Genomic DNA, 21,737 nt, shown 5'->3' with positions numbered 1-21,737 from the left:
ATATGTCATCAAAAAAGACCAGCACACACTTCCTTAAAAGAGGCTGAAAAACAGCATTCATCCAACTTTGGAAAGAGGAAGGAGCATTAGTCAACCCAAAGGGCATGACTAATAATTCATAATGCCCTTGATGAGTTTTAAATGCTGTCTTGAACACATCATTTGGATGAATTCTGAGCTGATGGTATCCAGCTCTCAAATCAAGCTTACTGAACACAGTTGCCCCTGCAAGTTCATCTATAAGCTCTTCCAAGACAGGTATAGGGAACTTGTTCTTTACAGTCTTCTTGTTCAGCTCCCTGTAGTCCACACATAACCTCCAAGAACCATCTTTCTTGCCCACCAAAACAACTGGAGAAGCAAAAGGGCTAGTACTATTCTGGACTATGCCCCTATCTAACATTTCCTGAACCAATTGCTCAATGATATCCTTTTGCTTGAGTGGATATCTATAAGGCCTGATATTCACTGCTATGCTGCCCCCCTCAAGAGTGATTCTGTGATCAAAGATGCCCCTGCTTGGAGGTAATCCAGTTGGTTCCTCAAAGAGTACAGCAAACTTCTCCTTGAGTGCCTGTAACTCCTCAAACTCTTACTCATTTTCTGTCAGTTGTATAAAACAGGAAGGAATGGGTGAGAAACCCAAATCAGTGACCTGTAACATACAAATATGAGCAGCACCAGTCATCATTTTAAGTGCTGGACCCTCCTTAACCACCTTAAGCTTCTGAGCAGACAATCCTTTAATTTCCATTTGACCTTGGGCAATCTCAAATCTCATAATCAAATGTTTGAAATCCCAAGAAATGGACCCCAGAGTGCTCAGCCATGTCACAACTGCCCAAAGGAATGAGCATGACATCTGAGGTGAAAGAATGTTTCCCTATTTTCCATGTAAAATCCTTGCAGACTGACTGACACAGCAAGTGATTTCCATCTGCAACCAAGATAGATTGACCTGAAATTTGTTCTATCTTACACCCCAACTGCTTAGCCAAGTGCACATCCAAGAAATTATGTGTACTGCCAGAATCCACCAGAGTATGCAAAATGGTATTACCTACATTGAATTCTCATAGTGTTATAATTCTGGCTGCCTGATAAAGCACACCAAGATATCCTAGGGTCCAAAGTGAGCACATCCATCTGATCCTCCAGCTCAACAACTGCTGAATCAACCTCATCCAACCCCGGAACCTCAACTGTAAATAGCTGTGGCTCCCTGAATGGGCACTTATGATTTCTATCATAAGGTGCATCACAAAAATAACATAGACCTTTTGCAATTTTCTCAGCTCTAACATTTGCAGGAACATATTTGTGAGCTTGAAAAGGTTTAGTAGCTGGTTTGTGTGGTTGGGAAGGTTTCAAAGGTGGGGTAGGCAACAAGGGTGGTAGATTTTGGGTGAAAGAAGAGGCTGAGTTTGTTTTGTGGAGTAAGGGTGGTCTGTGTGTTTTCTGGGTGGTGAGATTAATGGTTTCATCTTGTAAACGGGCATATTCAATTGCAGCAGCAATATTCTGGGGTTTAAACGCCCTTACAAAGGGTCTTAGACTAGGTTTCAACCCCCCAATGAAACTATCTAACACATATTTTTCAGGCAAAACATAGCTATTCTGCAGCATAATAGATCTCAAATTTTCGAATTCATCAACATATGATTCAATGCTATTAGTTTGTTGCAACTTATTAAACTCTTCTACCACATTTAAACCCTTTTCATCCTTAAATCTACTAGACACATCAATAACAAAATCATTCCAATCTACCACAACACGGTTAGCCAGATAGCTAGATACCCAGTTCTCTGCCTTATCAACCATATTCAATGAAGCTAGATCAACTTTCTGATCATCAGGGATTTTGCACAACACGAAATACTTACAACATTTTTTAATCCAAATTCTAGGATTACTACCATCAAACTTAGGGAAATCAAGTTTAGGTGTATACCCCAATTTAGGTGACTTAGCACGATCATCAGAAGCAGAGAATCTGTTGTCATGATTAGCTGGCATGCTGTCCTGGAGCTTCTGCATCATTGACATGATCTCTTGGTACTGCTGAGTAGCAGCAGCAGACTGAGTTTCTACTGCAGCAAACCGTTTCTCCAATGCAGCAAGCTGAGCTTCCATCTTAGTTACCCGAGTTGTCAAGGTAGGTGCCAGAATGGAGTAAGAGCAGCGGGTTGCTCTGATACCACTGATAAGGATGAATGTCTAAGGGTGATGAAATTTCCAGAAAAGAGAGAATAAGATGGGAATTACAGAAGAAGAACAGAATGAGAAGAAGATACAGAGAATCTAAAGAGAGAAGGAGAGATAGAGAGAGAGAGATAGGATAAGGATTGTAATTGATTTCTTCCTGATACAATTACAGCTAATAATTTCCTTAAGTAGCAATTAACAAACTCATTACAGCCACAAGCTTAAAACAGAAAGATTCCCTCACATAACAAACTGCAAAACGACAAAAAATAAGAAATAACAGAAATTCCCGCCAAAACTGAAATGTAACTAATATCACCTATATCAATTTTTATATCTTAACGGCTACAATCAGTATTGCATGTTGCTATCACTCTTTATTTTGATTAATTGATGTGTACATTATTTTCTCCCATCATGAGTGATTAGATTAACGATCAATGATTGATACGAATGATACCATGCCAACTTGTATTTATTTGTAAAAACATATAGAATATGACCAAACAAATAAACTAAATTATTCCCCTTTTTCTTATGAAAATAATCATTTTAAAGAAGCTTTGAGTAGAAAAATAAAGTAGTGGATGAGTTTTTATTCTTTTCACAACTTGAATTGTGCTACCTCACGTGTCCAAGTCTTATCTTATCTGCTAAAAATTACAAATCATTTGATTAAATATCTCGAATTTCTTCATTTTTTGCATTTTTAATCGTTAAAGTAACAAGTAACAGCTTGCATTATAAAATATGCTTTGCCAAATAGATTTATACACTTTTTACATCATTTGTTCTTGGCTTATTCGTGTTAAAACGTACTCTTGTACAATTGGAACTAAAAGAGTCATTTCTCAAAGTTTATATGTCAATTTTATTGACATAAGCTAGCTTTATGCATCATGGTGTTGATGAATCAAGTTAAAATAAAATCTTTAATGATTTGTTTACGTAATTAGTAGTAGTGGAATTAATACACGTCATAGGGATGTTGAGTGTAAATTATATACATCGTATAATTAATAATAAATATATTTACCATGGCTTCATGGGTATCGTTATGATTAAGACTTTCCCTATAAAATAACTATTTATAAATCCATCAGTCTTCACCGTTTCAGCCTACAAACTGAGTTGTTACTCGATATAAATATATACGAAGTAGTAATATATTTTTTAAAATGAAATTACTTGATGTTAAGTGATATCAAATGCAAATATTGTGCATTTGGGGCTAAGACTAGCGTTTTCATGAAAAAAGAAATGGAATACGGAGTAGATTAACCTTTGTAAGTCCTTCCAATTGTTCATAACCAATTCAAACCCGAACCACACAACCAGTCCAACGCAGTGGCCTCTGCTTTCGATTCTGCCTGTATGAACTGCTCTGCTATGATTGATAAACTGATAACCATGAAAGCAGAGAAACCAAGTGAACAATTTAAAGCCTAAATGTTGTTAACGGATTTGGTAAGTTTATTAAAGTGGGCTTAGATTTGCAAATTGTGGACAACAGCTTTTCTGAATAGAGTTTCAAGCACATCATCGTGGATCATGCTACTACTTGCTTATACAAACTACTAAAAGCACTGTAGGGGTGCGGATTTCCTTACTCTTTCCGCCCACTTTTAAGGAACCTTGCTTACTAACTCAGGCCGAATTGACTTGTGTGAAGTTTTAGGTTAGTATGGGAGCCTTCTCCTAACCTTTATGTACGGAGTAAAATGCATCTACATATGTTCCCTTCGTGGCTCTTTCTCTATACAATGGGACACATTTTACTCTCAACAGTTTGCTAAATTGCCAGACATGTAATCTTTTTAGAACTCCAAAGAGTGTACAGTTTTGTTGTTACGTAATATTTCAAGATTATTTCACATTGATTAAAATTTGAAGTGCATAACTGTTTCAAAAAAAAAAAAAAAAAAAAAAATTAAGTGCATAACCGAAATCCAGTTCCGTATTATCAGAGAGATTAAATTCACAGAAAGTAAATAACTTCAGTAATCAGAGCATTAAGATGTGTAACAGGAACTAACAATATACAAAGGAAAAGAATGTTTACAGTAGAGAAATTCAGAAATGAAGGGGGTGCAGGCTCAATAATGTATATCAATGCGTATAGATGTATGAAGGAGCTGTTGAACATAAGAACCACCTCAAACGTTCAGCAAATACCCTGCACAATTTACAGCAATTTTATAGAGCTGAACTCAAATCGAAGCAATAAAATGTTGCTGAGTACCCTCGATCCATCTCACTGCAATGGGACTTCTAACGTGATGACTTCCATCTCTCCACTCAATCGACCCAAAACTTGATGTTCCCAAGATTGGTTCACCAGTTAGATATGTTCCACTAGTGCTTGTAAAAGTTATCTCATAAGATAGTGTTTGTTTCTCAGCACTGAACTCGAGCTTACTAGGAGAAACACTGACATCTACATTTGGAGGGGCGTTCACAGTAACTTCATAAACTGCATCAGCAGAGCTTCCAACATTTTTCACCACTCTAGAGTATTTTGCTACACTCTTACCAGATTCAAACACAACTGCAAATGAAGGATAATTCAGATTACCGTGGGTAGACAACTTCTTTGCTTCACAATCAATAGTAGCTGGCTCTTTGAGGAAAATGGCAATCTTCTTTGAGTCGTACCCAATGGCACATAAAAAGGCAATGTAGTCACTAGTATCGATGTCATATACTAGCCCAGGGTTCAGTGCCCTGTTGGGGTCGACATGACCTGATCCATGTACAAAAGGTGAGGATTGCGCTCCTGTGGCAAGATCTGTAAAGTTCTTCCCAGAGTTGTCAAGGTAGTAAGCTGTGGTCATAAGGGCAGACTTCACAGCTGCAGGACTCCAACTAGGGTGTGCATTTCGGAGCAGAGCAGCCAACCCACTTACATGAGGGCATGACATAGAAGTGCCTGAGATGATATTGAATTTAACCCTCCTTGGGTCAATCTCCAAGTCTGTGGGTGCAGAAGCCCCGGTCCAACCAGCCAAGATATTAACACCAGGAGCTATGACATCAGGCTTGAGGATTTCAGGTGTTAGATGGCTGGGTCCTCGGCTAGAGAAAGCTGCCACTCTAGGGGCTGATGGTGAGGGGCCTACCACAGTTCCTCTGAACCTGATTGAGGCTGTTGGATTAGGGGCCGAAGAAACATAGTCCCTGATTTGGTCCCCAGCAGTTTGACCCACCATAGTAGCAGGGATCAAATGTGAATCAGCTATTAGTTCTTCGCCATTTTCAGCTGTGTTAGCCAGAATCATTCCAGCACCTCCAACTTGCTTAACAGCATCACCCTTTGCAACTCGAGCAGTATCTCCTCGGTCACATATCACCATTCTTCCTGCTGCTTTTGAAGAATCAAGTTCACCTGAGGAAATTCACAAGATATAGCCTTTAAGTGATAACACTAACATCCAACCAAAATTTTGGCTTATGAATTAACTATAGACAATGATTCTCTAATAATGTTAATTGAATACAAAATTAATTCAATACAATACTTATGGGCTTGGCATAATTTTGAGCACTATACTCTACAAATCAGCTGAACTCACTCTCTATTTTCAGACAAATTCAGACAAAATCACATCAAAAAGCTCAATTAAAACATGGATCATCAACAGAATTTGGAGGAAGTTGCATTCAGCAAAAGAATATTTATAACCGTGCATAGTCAAAATTTATGAATGGAAGTATGGGAAAAGACAGCATAGCTATCACGTGTAGCAAAGATTTTGTTAAAGATCTTGCATTGGCGCATTTAAACAAGGGATACCAAGCAATAATGTGACTAATTAGAACCAAACATTCAAACAAAATAATCCAAAAACAGCCAGAATTAAATTTGAATGCAAGGAATAACAAGTACCTGCTTTGCAAAGTCTACTGCCACAATCTTCACCTCTAACCAACTCCAAATTAACACTGTCATTCAAACCATCTCCATAATACAAAGACACTCCCTTAAAACTCCTCCCATCACCCAATACTACATCCGCGGGGAAGTCCCTATCAATGGTTGAAGCTCCAACAGTCAAAATCCACGGTGCAATATTCGTTGCAGTAAAAGGATTAGGCCCTGAATTCCCAGCTGAACAAGACACCACAACCCCACTTTGGGCAGCATGTAGCGCACCAATAGCAATGCTATCAACATCAAAGTTAGGAGCCAACCCTGAAGATCCAACAGAAAGCGAAATCACATGGACTCCATCCTCAATAGCCTGGTCCATGGCAGCCAAGATGTCAGAATCATAGCAACCAGTGTTCCAACAGATCTTGTAGGCAGCAATGCGAGCCTTGGTTGCCATCCCTCGAGCCTCCCCTCGAGCATACTCGAATAGTCCTGCATTCGGAACCACTGATCCAGCAGCTGTTGAGGCTGTATGAGTGCCATGCCCCTCAGTGTCTCGAGGTGATTTTGACTCTTTTGTTTCATTCATCGGTCCTTTGGACGCCTCATACCTACCAATGATTATATATCCTCATCAATGCTTAAGCTATTACTAAAACTCAAACTAATGGAGCATATAGCTAGGGAAATGGTATAATTTGTCGTAAGGGATAGCTATAAGAAGCTAAAATAGAAAAGTTAAGCATTAGATAAACATTAATAGCACTGATTAATAAATATGATCACGGAAATGATATTTGTTGTCGTAAAGGCTAACTATAAGAAGCTAAACATTAAAATATCGGTAACATTAAGAACACTATGTATTAGCTAAACATTAATAACACTAATTAAGCATATGATACTATAATAAGAAGCAAAAATTAAAAAAAAAAAAAAAAAAAAAAAAAAAAAAAAAAAGCATTTGCAAAATATGAATAACATTGATCAATGCGTGATCAGAAACCAAATTACAACCTGATAACATTGCAAGAATAAAATTTACATATAATTCATAATCATATGACAGTATACTTTTGAATAAATTATGTTAATCTGCCGAAAATTAAAGAATAATATTATAAAATCTTTAAATTCAAGAACAATAAAATCTAGAAAAAAAAAAAAAAGTCAATGCTTTGATGTTTTATCCAATAAAATTACCCTTTATAGAAAGCACGAGCGCCGATGATTTTCCGATTACAAGAACCGGCGGGAAATTCGGGGCCCACCTCACATAAACCCTTCCACGTGGAAGGCACGTGATCATACCCATCATCGGAGAAGCTAGGAAGCTCAGGCCAAATACCAGTATCCAACACCCCGATGATGACGTCAGAGGCGTAATCAGAATTGGGCCAAAGCCCAGATTCATCCTGGAGGCCCAAGAAGTGAGGGGTGCGAGTGGTGTGGATCTGGTGGGCCCGGTCAGGGGTGATGGAAAGGACGGCGGGGTGGCGGCGGAGGTGGGCCGCTTGGGCCTGGGAAAGATGGGCCGCAAAGCCCGTTGAAGAGTGAGAGTAGGAGTAGAGAAGGTGTGGTGGGGTGGTGGTGGTGGTGGAGGAGGAGAGAGAGTGGAGGATTGAGGAGTACCAGTCTTTTGAGGAGGAGATGGTGGTGGGCTTATGGGAGTTTGACACGTGGACTATGTAGGTGGATTTTGATTGGGTGAGGGAAATGAAGAGAGAGAAAGAGAGGAAAAGGAGGAGCGAGAAATTAGCCATTTTGATCTTTTAATTTTAAAATTTTATTATTTGGTGGATGAAATGAGTGGATTACTTATTATAGTTGTGGAGATTCGGAAAAGAGGATGATGGGATTTGGATCTTGACAGGTTAGATTCACATTATTTTGAACGGTTGCTTTGTTTTTTTTTTGTGTTATTCATTTTTTCTTTGCTTTTTTGAGGGATATCACAATTGTGTATAAGATTATATGGAGTAATTGATAAGAATTGATTTAATAGGACATAAATCGGACATGAAATTAGTGGATTAGTGAATTATTTTTTTGATCAAAGGGCGTTAAAGATGGTCAAACATAAATTGATATATAGTACAATATTAATAACTCTCTTTTATTGAGTTGTTATATCCAGATCCTATCTGAAATCTTCTAAACTTAACTTGACATTTTCTTTTAGGTTATATTTAACATGCACCCTTATTGGCCTTATTTAGTACCTTTTTGGGGAAAAAAAAAGGTAAAAGAGGGTTCATGATCAAACCTCAACCCTCACGGTTTTTTAGGCCATTATTTGCGATCGAATAACTTGAGACTAGTATAGAGAGGGTATGGGAATCCCTATTCCCTACCCTTAAGTACCTTCACTTAATAGGATTCGAACCCTAGGCCTATGAGATTTGAGGTAAGAGTCTTTACAAAGTGAGTCAACACTTTGTTGATGTAAGATCGAATTAATTAGTACTTGCTTATGTGATATTTAAATAGAGACGAGGTTTAAAGGTGTCTTCCCAAAGTTACAAGTTTTAAGCTAGCGTAGAACACTTTTGCTTGTAAACTTCCCTATTTTGGAATTTGGAGGTGTAGCAACATTGAAAGGTGAAAGCCTTAACCATAGGAATATGGACATAATAAGAACCACACTAGATAGTTCACGGAAGCTTCGTGCCCAATGTCCATTTACTCAAATAATTATAACAAATAAAGGAAATGATTTATATGGAGAAGCGTGAAAGAGACTCTATAATACTCCATACATAATAATAATTGAGTTTGTTCATAAAATTACATAAAACTATTTGCAAATAATTATGGTCACTACTTCTACTTTTACTAGCTAAGCTAATAATGTTAGATTGTACTCCGTATTTTTTTTTTTTGAAAGTAATTTGATCGTTGATCAATTCCATTAGCTGTGCAAAGAATATATACAAAATACAGTAGCAATCTTCGGCTACAATTATGCTAACAAACTAGGAAAGGATATACTCTAAATATACACTTAACTAAAAAGATATATACTAATATACAAGAATATATTAACATATATTCTAACACGTATTATGAAAATATGAGAATGAAATAATAACTCATAGACATTAACACTTTAATCTCATGCAACATAATGTACATTATATAAAGATTTGACTTATTGTCACATTATTATGCTAACATCATAACTAAAATTTAAAGTTTAAATCATAAAAAACGTTAATTAATTTGTAGTCAACTCGTATTTTTCAAAGTAACCATTTTTTATGAATGACGACAGTCATATAAAACCAATAATGCATACCGGTAGATATATTTTATTTCATCAAGTGGAAACTGAAGAAAGAATTAAAGTTCCAATAATACATATTGGAGAGCAAAACTTATTACATTGAAGCAACGAAGTCTTCTTGAACTCTTCTAGGCTTCCAATAAACTGCAATAGGACTCGTTACACGATGACTTCCGTCCCACCATTCAATCGATCCGAAACTCTCGACTCCATTAGTTGGTATTGTAGATCCTCCAAGAATGCTTGTGAATGTTACGGAGTAGGACAATGTTTTTTGTTTAGCATTGAACACAAGTCTTGTACGAGAAACACTAACTCGAACATAATTCGGTGCATTCACACTCGCTTGGTATACTGCTTTCACTGACCTCCCTACATTTTTTACCACTCTTTTGTACGTAACCACATCGTTGGTAGATTTGAAAACAACCGAGAAGGATGGGTAATTCAATTCACCAGGACTCGAAAAATTCTTAGCACGACAATCAATCAGTGACCGATCTTGCACGAATTGGGCAATCTTTTTAGAACTATATCCAATAGAACACAAAAATGCTATGTAATCGGTAGAATCAATATCATAAACTAGGCCAGGATTGAGAGCATCCTTAGGGTTAATTAGTCCAGATCCTTGAATGAACAACGAGAACTGGTTCTTCAACGAGAGATCAGTGATTTTTTTGCCTGCATTGTCGATGTTATAAGTAGTAGTCATGATTGCAGACTTGATAGCAGACGGGCTCCATCTAGGATACGCATTTCTTAGCAAAGCAGCCAAGCCGCTAACATGTGGGCAAGCCATGGAGGTACCGGATATAATGTTGTACTCCACCCTCCTCTTGTCGTAGCTTAGCTTACTAGGCGCCAACGAACCTGTCCAACCCGCCAGGATGTTAACCCCCGGAGCTATGACATCGGGTTTTAAGATTTCGAGTGTGATAGGGTTAGGGCCCCGAGATGAAAATGCTGCCACTTTCGGTGCTGATGGTGAGGGACCTATTACGGTCCCTCGGAACATGATTCTAGCTTTAGGATACGCGGTGTTAGAAATGTACGTGTTGATGATAGTTCCAGTAGTAAAAGTTACCGTAGTTGCTGGGATGATATATGGCAAAGCTTTCAATTCATCACCTTTAATAGCTTTGTTTATCAAAATCATTCCTAAACCACCAGCTTTTTCAACTGCGTAACTCTTAGCCACTGGTGAAGTTTCTCCAGCCATGCAAACCACCATTTTCCCATATACCTTGGATCTATCAAGCTCACCTTTCACATTTAACAAAAATAATTAGTCATCACTAATGTTACACGCACTGTCACACATTTTGTTTAGATTGTTAGTTTGTTACCTACCAAAATAAAGATTTGCTTCGTAGTTAATTGTCTAGTAAAGAGTAATTAAGACTAATAAAACTCGACACCACTCACACTATCACACATTCTGCTTAGATTGTTATCTTAACATATGGACTATATACGTTTTTAGGCAATATTTCGTGTATCATTTTAACTAAATTTTGCAATTCTTTTCCTATTAAAATTATATTTTTTGTATTTGATCCTTTTGTCCATAAAAAAATCTCTCATTTTCTTAAAAAAAATTTATACAACTTATTTATATTATTATACACTTTTTTTTTTTTTTTTTTTAGAAATGAGGAATTTAAAAATAAAGTTATACTGATGATACATAGTGAGTTAGCTAGGTTAATTAAAAAGTATATCGATAAGCATATTATTTAGATGATAAAAACAAAAGAAAGATATTGATAATGCAGGGAGTATTACACTGATCTGATGATATATACCTTCTTTGCAAACACTACTGCCGCAAGCTTGACCAGTAATCAGCATCAAAGTTGAAGTAGTAGAATTCTTTTTGTAATTAAACAACGAAGATCCTGTCAAAACCTTGCCGTTTCCAAGCACTAAATCTGCAGGAAATTCTCTATAGATAGTAGAAGCTCCAACGGTGATAATCCACGGTGCAACATTTTTAACAGTAAAAGATTCCGGCCCTGTATTACCAGCCGAGGCCGAGACCACCACCCCTTTCATCATAGCTCCAAATGCACCTACAGCTAAGACGTCTAGGTTGTAATCAGTGGAAGTTGCTCCAAGTGACATAGATAAAACATCAACTCCGTCTAGTATGGCTTGGTCCATGGCAGCAAGTATGTCTGCCGATGACCCTAAGGATGATGTTCCCCAATAGACCTTGTAGGCTGCAATTCGAGCCTTGGGTGCAACGCCATTAGCCCGCCCTGATGCATACCCGTAGAATCCAACGTTGTCCACTACTGATCCTCCCGCGACTGAGGCGCAATGAGTTCCATGCCCCGTTGAGTCCCTTGGTGACTTTATCATGGTCAATGGCCCATGTTTTGCTTCGTACCTAGAAGTGCAACAATGATTACACTTACAAAGTTACAATACACAATGAGCCTAGTGTAATTTGCTAATCACATTATCATGTACCTTGCTAATACTTCTTCCATTTAGATGCATATATATACTTTGTACATTTTGACTTTTTATATTTTTTTATAAACTTAATTTCACTTTTTATATCTTTGATTATATATTATTAAGAAAAAAAATACAAGTTTATCTCCTTAATAAACAAAATATGTTTATCAAATAATAAAAATGTAAATAAATCGACAACTAACTTTTTGTCAAATATAGGACTAACCGTTGTTGATTTATCTACAAAAATGTCATGCCGACTGGACAAATTAAATGGTTAATTTATCTACAATTTTTTCATTTGATAAACAAAATATATAAATTTGCATATTGCTAGTACCATTTGACTTATAAGTAGTCCTGCGCTCTACTGTCGCAATATTTACACACACACATGTAAAACACTTTCTTTCTTTTTTCTTTTTCATGTAAAACACTTTCTTTCTTTTTTCTTTTTCTTTTTCTTTTCTTTCTTTTTTTTTTTTTTTTTTTTCACACACACACATCTGGTTAATGTACTAATCAGTAATCAATCACTGCTGGAACCTCCTCCATAGCCACCAGGTTCTCCGTAGTATTATATTCAGATTACTCACAATTAATACCAAGTATTATAATATCATTGAATATGGTTCAGATCTCAAAATCAAACTGTCCCCTATAAAAAAAAAGCCACGATTCTTCCACTATGCCATAAATTAAAATTCGATCTATACATTATTTTATGAGTTGGAAAACAGACTCATACTCTTATTATTACATGAATTTAGGGAATTATACGGTGAAATTCACCACATGTTGTCGTGCAAATAGTTTAACATGTCTTAGCATGCATGATAGTTGCACATCTTTGTGTCCTACGGATCATTTTATGTTTGTTGTTTGAAAATAACAATTATAATTTTAAAAATGAACGGTTGAGATGTAATGATTTTTGCATTATTTTCAAATGTTAATTATTAATTAAAAGTCAATATAAATATTTTCTGACAAAAACTTATAATTTTTCAGATTTTTAATGTTATAAACAACTAAAGATGAATTTTATAAATTATTTTATTTAAACAAAAAAAATCAAAAGATCAAAAGAATTAATTTTCAAAAAATTTAAATGAATTCTTGAAATAAGAAAAAAAAAGAATTTTAATTAATAATAGTATTATGTTTTTGAGAAATCAATAATAGCATTTAAAAATAATTCAAAACTCATTAAATCACATCCGTCTAATTTTATAATTTGTGGTACTCATTTTTCAAACGACTACTATAGAATTTTCAAGTGTGATACCATATATTCGATTTGCATATTACTTAATTATACGATCTCTGTTTATTAATTTTTTTTTAAGTGTTACATTTGATCGGTATAAAAAAAAGGTAATAAAAATTAATTGACTTTAATGTCAAAAAAAATGTAAGTGAGATAGTCTGGGTATAGTATTATAGAATCGTGAATACTGAGGAATGAGGATAATATTTTATTGAAAAGTTTGGAATGTAATAAGGAAAGAAATAATTTGATAAAGTTGTAATAAAGAAGTGTTACGTACCCCTTATAGAAGAAACGAGCACCAATAATTTTGTTATTACAAGAAGTGGCCGGAAAATCAGAACCCACCTCGCAGATACCTCTCCAATTAGCAGGCACTTTATCAAGGCCAGTATCATGAAAGCTCGGGTTTTCAGGCCATATTCCGGTGTCTATGACACCAATGATAACATCTGACCCCCAGTCTGTGTCGGGCCATACTCCCGACTCATCTGAGAGGCCTAAGAATGTAGTTGTTTCAGTAGTTGCCGGCTCAACCATCCGGTCGGGTATGACCGACAGCACGGATGGATGGCGGCGGAGCTTGGCGGCTTGAGATGCCGAGATAACAACTGCAAAACCAGTGGCTGAGTGAGAGTATGTGTAGAGGATGTCATGTTGTGTTTCTTCGGTTGAGGTGGTGGTGGTGGTGGAGGAGAGGGAGTGGAGGATGGAGGAGTACCAGTCGTGGGCAGAGGCGAAGGCGTTTGGCATGTGGGAATGTGACATGTGGACGATGAAGGTGGACTTTATGGATAAACAAGGACATAGAAAAAAGAAGAGGATGAAAAATGGAAGGAGAGTTGAGGGTTTGGAGAGGGTTGCCATTTTTTGGGTGTGAAATGAATACGTTATGTGTATGCATGGGTCTCCTTGACTCCTTATATACGAAATACGTGATTGAAATGGATCAACATATATAATAATTGGAGCAATTGCATCTAGATTGGAAACTGTTGACAAAGTTGAACTGATGATCTAGTGAACGAAGGTGTACAATATTATTGTACAAATTAAACCAATCAAAGTTATGGTTTGCTAAATGGTTAATACTATATAATAACATATGATCTCTCCATCTCAATTTATTCAAAATAACAAGAATACCTATTCTCCTATGGAATGATCTTTGACCTAATATAAGAGTTTTAAGTCACAAAACCAAAAGCAAGTTTCATCCCAAAACTATATGACAATAGGAGATATTAGCCCTTATTCTTATAAAGTGTTTAACTCTCTAGAGTTTTATTAATGTGAAATGTTTACATGTGTTATTTCGTAAGATATATACTTCAACATAATATGAAGTAGGTACTCGTATTAAGAATAAGTTGACAATAATAACACCAATCTAGATTAGCAAATTCCATCTCTTAATACATACAAATATTTTTTGTTTGGCTCATAAACTAATGGAAGATGCTAATCCGAGTTCAGGTTATTCACCATTAGTCACCGTGCAGCAAGGACATATTAACACTTCGGGGGATTTCCAAAAGAAATAAAATCGAGACAATTTTAGAGAGGCGGAGGATCAGAAATCTGATATAGTCTAGTGAAAAAGTAAAATTAAAGGTACGTGGATGGAGTTACTTTGATCATCACTTACAATTTTTAAATCAAAAGGATATATATGTAGGTAGTGTTCTTAAAAACAAATACTCCCTCCGTCCCCAAATGATAGTCCTTTATGGGCAAAAATCACGGGAATTAAGAAACTTAAATAAAAGTAGTAAAATTACATTGAAAAGATGAATTTACATTGGGTATGTAAAATAATAGAGAGAGAAAGTAATAAAAATATATTGAAAAACAAAATTCACATGGGAAAGTTAAATTTGCACAAATATTGTTGTAATTGGAGGAATTTTTGATATTAAATTGATATTAATGGTACTTGAAAAAAACAAATGGGACTATCAATTTGGGACTAAAAATAGGCCATAAGGGACTATCATTTGGGGACGGAGGGAGTATAATAAACTCGTGGGTCATGGGCAGCACAATGACCTAATTGCCCATATATTAAACTCGTGATTAATGAGTCCAACGTGCGAGCTGACACGTGCACGTGTTGATTTATTGATGAGTCCAACCGCAAGATTACATGTACTAGCTACTACTGTACTTCACAGCTCACCTTAACTGATTTTAGCTCCCAACTAATAATCTAGTTACTAGCTACTTCGATATTCCTCGATCTTAATTTACTTGTCTTATTTGGTAACAGAAATTATTTTAATAACTAGATTAATAAAATAATAAAGATAAATAAATTTTGTCCTCCTAGATAGAAGCAAATTGGCTATGATTTTTCATCGTGCAATAAACTAAACTTAAAGTTAGATTTCATGAGTTGGAAGATAGATGCAATTTGCGAGTCCTAACTCAGCTTCCATGCGAGTAACATGTTTAGAGCCACATGGTGTGAGGTTTCTCTTTCATCCGCCACTCTTCTTTGTATAACCACATTACTGATAGATTTGAAAATAAAATTGAAATGGATGATTAATTCAATTCATCAAGACTACTCGAAAATATTTTTGGTGATAAAAAGTTTAGAAAATGAGAAATGTTAATTTTTAACTCTAAAAGCAACTATTTTTAAAATTGTAGTGTAAATACAAAAAATTTTGACGGCCTTATATATTAAAAATAAAAAGATAAAAAAAGTTTACTTTACCAGCTAGTAGCTTAGATAAATTATATTTTATCGATAGAACAGTATACAAGCTTATTGAAGAAAGAAAGTTCCAATTATAATTTTAAGAGCCAATCTTGTTATATTGATGCAACAACGAAACCTTCTTGAGGCCTTGTAGGCTTCCAATAAGCACAATATGGTGTGGGACAATTTTAGTTTCGCATTGAACACGAGTCTTGTACTAGATACACTAACTCAAACATAATTTGGTGCACTCACTCTAGCTCAGTATACTGTTTTCACTGAGCTCCCTACATTTTTCACCACCCTTTTGTATGTAACCGCATCTATGGCAGATTTAAACATAACCGAAAAGGATGGATAGTTAAAGTCACTAGGACTCGAGAAATTATTTGCACGACAATCAATCATAGACGGGTCTTTTGAAGAAACAGGTTCCACATAGATACAAGATACTACACCAAACTGAAAAGGCTAGTTATTTGGACATAAACTTGTTATGCTGCAGCAACAAAGTCATCTTGAGCACTACTAACCATCCAATAAGCTGCAATTGGGCTCTTCACTCGATGACATCCGTCACTCCACTCAATAGACCCGAAGCTCTCCGTTCCCTCAATTGCTATTCCACCATGTCCACCAATGTTGCTAGTGAAAGTTATGGCGTAGGACAATGTTTTTTGTTTCGCATTAAACACAAGTTTTGTAGGCGAAACACTTACAGTCACATAAGATGGTGGACTAACATTAACTTGGTATTCAGTATCCACTGAACTCTCAACATTTTTCACCACCCTTGTGTATGTTACCACATCGTTGGCAGATTTAAAGACAACCGAGAAAGAAGGATAATTTAAATTACCAGGGCTCGAGATTTTCTTTGCATTACAATCAATCATTGGCTGGTCTACTGCTTTTAAAAAAGGAGCAATTTTTTTGTTGTCATATCCAATAGAGCATAAAAATGCTATATAGTCTCTTGTATCAAGATCATACACTAGCCCTGGATGGAGAGCCTTGTTAGGGTCAATATGCCCGGATCCTCGAACAAACAACGAGGATTCCTTCCCCGTGGATAGATCAATGATGTCATTCCTCGAATTGTCGAGGTTATAAGCAGTAGTCATGATTGCAGACTTGATAGCGGCAGGGCTCCAACTAGGATAAGCCTTTCTTAGCAAAGCAGCCAAACCGCTTACATGTGCGCAAGCCATAGAAGTACCAGACATAATGTTGTACCCATTATTAATCCCTGTGGTAGCACCTGTCCAAGCTGCCAGGATGTTAACCCCAGGAGCTATAACATCGGGCTTTAGGATTTCGTTTGTAATACGGTTCGGACCACGGGAAGAAAATGAAGCCACCCTAGGTGTTGATGGTGATGAAGAGCTTTTCACAGTCCCTTTGAACTTGATTTTGGCTGTTGGATTATTAACTGTAGACATGTACTTTTTTATTTGAATACCAGCGGTATATTTTACTGTAGAGGAAGGGATAACAAAGGGGTATGCTTCTAATTCATCACCAAAGTTAGCTTGATTTACCAAAATCATTCCCAAACCACCAGCCTTTTGAACAGCATAACTCTTAAGCTCTGCAGGAGTAAATTCATTCTCACAAAGCACCATTTTTCCGTTGACTTTGGATCTGTCAAGTTGACCTTTGACAATAAAAAAAATGAGTTAACTCATTTATCAGTTGTTATCAATTAAATATCAATAGAGCCAACTATTGTTTCACTAAATTCACACCCAATGTGTTTGCCGCAATATAAGAAAAAAATTAGACTCTATTTTCACCTATAATGTTGAGTTTCTTTAATTTTATGGAAAGAGCTTCCAATTTCAAGTAGAGAAGGTATGTGTGAGTCAATATTGGATGAAACAATATAAGTTTGGTATTTCATATAAGGTTAAAATTTTTTGGGTGGAATCACGATGAAACAAACTTACCAAGGCCCTTCAAAATGTAATAATATGTAGCGAAGGTAGTAATATAATCCACACTATACTAAGTCCCTTAAATAAATAAACTATTATACAAAGTCAAAAGATCAAACCAAGAGAAAGAAAGAGACAGAGGATGCAGGGTTAAGCAATTGTGATACCTTCTTCGCAAAACTTATTGCCGCTAGCTTCACCAGTAACTAGATACATCATCTGAGTTTCAGGAGTAGATTGATCGAATTTAAACAACGATGATCCTGTGAACGTCTGACCATTTCCGAGTATCAAATCTGCAGGAAATTCCCTGTTGATAGTAGAAGCACCAACTGTCAACATCCACGGTGCAACATTGTTGACAGTAGATTTTTTTGGCCCTCTATTCCCAGCAGCAACTGAGACCACCACCCCTTTGTGCATAGCTCCAAGTGCACTAATAGTTTTCGGGTCTTCGTAGTAATCAAAGGTGTGGGCTGAGGAGATTGACATTGAAATGACATGAACTCCGTCGTGAACGGCCATGTCTATGGCCTTTGTTATGTCTGCTAATGACCCTGATCCTCCCCATGTGGCTTTGTAAATGGCAATACGAGCCTTGGTCGCCACCCCACGAGCTTGCCCAGGTGCATAACCGTTGTATGCTGCGTTTTTTACCAATGATCCTGCCGCTATTGAGGCACAGTGAGTGCCATGCCCATCGCTGTCCAATATTGATGGCTTTGTAATTGTCAATGTCTCGTTCATGGCTTTGTACCTGCAAGTGTAGCAATATTTATCTTATGATGTCATTTGCAACAAAGTCACCCTTTAAAATATTTTTCCTGAAAAATTCTCCAATTATATAAAATATCACACTGAATTGAACCAGCTGCAGTGCTTATAATATTATGATTTACTAAGAAATAAAACGTGTAAGATACTAAGAAGTACGCAGTAATAATTTGGTAGCCTTTACGTAACCAAATAATGTTGTAACTTAAAAATTCTATAGCTTAAAAATGTAATCGTAATAATTTGGCAAGCCAGACAACAAAATCTGAATCAGATTTATTTTAAGAGCGAGTTTAGCCCAAGTGTAACATGAAACGGAGGTAATAAAAACAACGCACTTTGTGTGCAGTTGACCACATCATTTGACTGAACAAAGTAACATCTGTAACACTTATCAAGTAACCCGTGTAATACTAGTTAAATAGCCCTTAACACTGACTCTGCAATCACTATAATATTGATGAAATAACCCCTATACATAATCCATGTAATACCGGTTAAATAGCCCCTAACACTGACTGTGCAATCAACACTAATGAAGTAACCCTGGCCCCATGATTGCTAGCTATACCATATGAGCGTTTAGTCAGCCACAAAAGTTTGTGTTATTTACAAATAGAGCTGAGAAAACTACACCAATTTGTGTTTTTTCTCCTTTTGAAAATCTTTTTAATATTTTCTTTAAATAAAATTATTAAATTATGATAAAGTTATAATCAGAAATTTAATCATTAGGATTTTTTTTTTTCCTTAACTCATTTTTCGACGATACTCATTGACCTATGAGTCCAAGAAATATTTGCCTAACCTTGTTGTCTTGTATCCTAGGCGTGAAACTCGTTTTTGACACTTTTTAACAAAGGTCTCTAAATTTTATTTACCAAAAAAGAAAGCTAGTGTAACACTTATTAAAATATATATGCCAAATTTGATAAGTGCAACACTTATTAAAACATGAAGGGGTAACAATTTTATCTAGAAATAAAGCCATACAAAAATTTAAATAAAAAAAAAAAAAAAAAAAAGAAAAGAAACTTACCCCTTATTAAACATGCGTGCACCAATGATTTTGTTATTACAATATTTAGCTGGAAAATCAGATTCACAGGTACCTCTCCAAGTATCAGGCACCTTGTTAAGGCCTTCATCATGAAAGCTAGGATGTTGAGGCCATATCCCGGAGTCTATTACCCCAATTATAACATCTGACCCCTCCTCTGTCTCGGCCCATATTCCCGACTCGTCGGAGAGGCCCAAGAAGCTAGGTGATTGGGTTGTTGCTACCTCGACTAACTGGTCGGGTATGACCGATAGCACGGAGGGAAGATGGCGGAGCTTGGCAGCTAGAGATGCCGAGATATGGGCTGCAAAACCAGTGGCCGAGTGAGAATATGTGTACAGTATATCATCATGTTGTGTTTCTTTGGAGGAAAGTGTGTGGAGGATAGAGGAGTACCAGTCCTGGGAGGAGGCGAAGGCATTCGGCTTGTGGGAATGTGACATGTACACAATGAAGGTGGATTTTTTGGACAAGGAAGGATATATAGAGAGGAAGAAGATGAGAAATGGGAGGAAAGAAGAAGGTTTAAAGAGGAAAATGATTGCCATTTTTAATGAAGTAGATGATTTTAGTACGTAATATAGTGCTTTCTTGGGCTCCCCTTATATAGTAGCGCACATTGCCTCATTGGAGATATTGCTATCGGCATAATTTTATTCATTGTACGTGGTGGAAACATTGACAATTCTCTCTCTTTTTTGGCATAAAAAAAATCATTGACAATATAAATCTAGCAAATGCAATTTAAAGTGAATTAATTAATAATAGTTTATTACCCTTTAATATTCATAAAGGTACATGAAACAATGTAGATAATATTAAAAATCAAAAAGTAGATTTTGTATGATTGATATGGTAACATGTGTCTTGTTATTAATGAAAGATAATGATCGTTGATCTTTCTCATTAGCTGTGGAAAGAATATATACAAAATACAAGGTAGCTATTCACGGCTACAATCATGCTAATCACCTATAATTAGGCTAACAAACTAGGAAAGGATATATACTCAATATACACCTAACTAACTAAGATATATACAAGAATATATTATCATATATTCTAACACACCCCCGCAATCGTAGCGGGAGGCTCACGGACGCTAAGACTGGTACGGAAATCATCAAACAGAACCCGGGGAAGTCCCTTTGTAAAAATATCTGCAATCTGATACCGAGAGGGAACATGTAAAACTCGTACCTCGCCCTTAGCGACTTTTTCACGAACAAAGTGAATATCCATCTCAATATGTTTCGTGCGTTGATGTTGCACCGGGTTACCAGAGAGGTAGATGGCACTCACATTGTCACAATAAACAATAGTTGCTTTACGAATAGGTAAAAAGAGCTCAAGCAACAAATTTCTGATCCAACAAGAATCAGACACCACATTTGCAACCCCACGATACTCGGCCTCTGCACTAGATTTAGACATTGTGGGCTGCCGTTTAGAAGACCAGGAGACCAAATTATCCCCTAAAAATACACAATACCCAGAAGTGGATCGCCTGGTGTCGGGGCATCCCCCCCAATCCGCATCAGTATAAGACACAAGTATGTCAATAGAGGACTTATACAGATGTAAACCATAAGACAATGTACCTTGTAAGTAGCGCAAAATGCGCTTCAAGGCACCCATATGCGCATTGCGCGGATCATGCATGTGAAGACAAACCTGCTGAACAACATATGAAATATCAGGTCTAGTGAAAGTCAGATACTGAAGAGCACCTGCAAGACTCCTATACTTAGTGGGGTCCTCATATGGAGCATCATGAGTAGCACTAAGTTTCGATTTTGTGTCAACAGGGGTAGGACAAGGAGTACAGTTGGACATACCGGCCCTGTCAATGATAGAAGAAGCATACTGTTGCTGAGACAAAAACATACCATTATCATCACGAGACACATCAATACCCAAAAAGAAACTCAAAGGACCCAAATCCTTCATTGCAAATTCAGAGCTCAAGCGATCCATAATATGTGTCCGTAGACGGTCAGAAGATGCTGTAAGAATGATATCATCAACATATAACAGTATATAAGCAGTATCAGATCCCTGCCTATAAATAAACAGAGAAGTATCAGATTTACTGTTAGCAAATCCAATAGAGGTAACAAAATCTGCAAACCGCTGATACCAGGCTCGTGGAGCC

At 36.6% G+C, this 21,737-nt stretch overlaps 1 protein-coding gene and 2 pseudogenes across 1 annotated transcript; all 3 read right to left on the bottom strand.

The window, feature by feature from the left end:
* Positions 1–4,147: 4,147 nt before the first annotated feature.
* Positions 4,148–8,016, bottom strand: LOC145616500 (subtilisin-like protease SBT1.4). The gene is made up of 3 exons (XM_081671233.1): positions 7,283–8,016; positions 6,095–6,690; positions 4,148–5,593 (listed from the first exon to the last, which is right to left on the bottom strand). Exons 1-3 carry the CDS (start codon positions 7,840–7,842, stop codon positions 4,419–4,421), a joined length of 2,331 nt encoding a protein of 776 aa, XP_081527359.1. The 5' UTR covers positions 7,843–8,016; the 3' UTR covers positions 4,148–4,418.
* Positions 8,017–9,459: 1,443 nt separating this feature from the next.
* LOC145616683 (subtilisin-like protease SBT1.4 pseudogene) lies at positions 9,460–13,971 on the bottom strand (annotated as a pseudogene).
* Positions 13,972–16,065: 2,094 nt separating this feature from the next.
* LOC145616682 (subtilisin-like protease SBT1.4 pseudogene) lies at positions 16,066–20,130 on the bottom strand (annotated as a pseudogene).
* Between the last annotated feature and the right edge of the window lie 1,607 nt (positions 20,131–21,737).

The sequence above is a fragment of the Chenopodium album genome, chromosome 26 (assembly GCF_948465745.1).
Source record: "Chenopodium album chromosome 26, dcCheAlbu1.1, whole genome shotgun sequence".
Classification (NCBI taxonomy): Eukaryota; Viridiplantae; Streptophyta; class Magnoliopsida; order Caryophyllales; family Amaranthaceae; genus Chenopodium; species Chenopodium album.
Note: the sequence above shows the minus strand (reverse complement) of the source record. Positions and strands in the feature narration are given on the sequence as shown.

Excerpts from the sequence above, each read along its gene's own strand:
- LOC145616500 (XM_081671233.1), bottom strand. The coding sequence starts at position 7,842 with ATGGCTAATTTCTCGCTCCTCCTTTTCCTCTCTTTCTCTCTCTTCATT. Across the intron at positions 6,691-7,282 it reads GCTCGTGCTTTCTATAAAGG|GTATGAGGCGTCCAAAGGAC; the intron begins GTAATTTTATTG and ends AATCATTGGTAG. Across the intron at positions 5,594-6,094 it reads CAGTAGACTTTGCAAAGCAG|GTGAACTTGATTCTTCAAAA; the intron begins GTACTTGTTATT and ends GAATTTCCTCAG.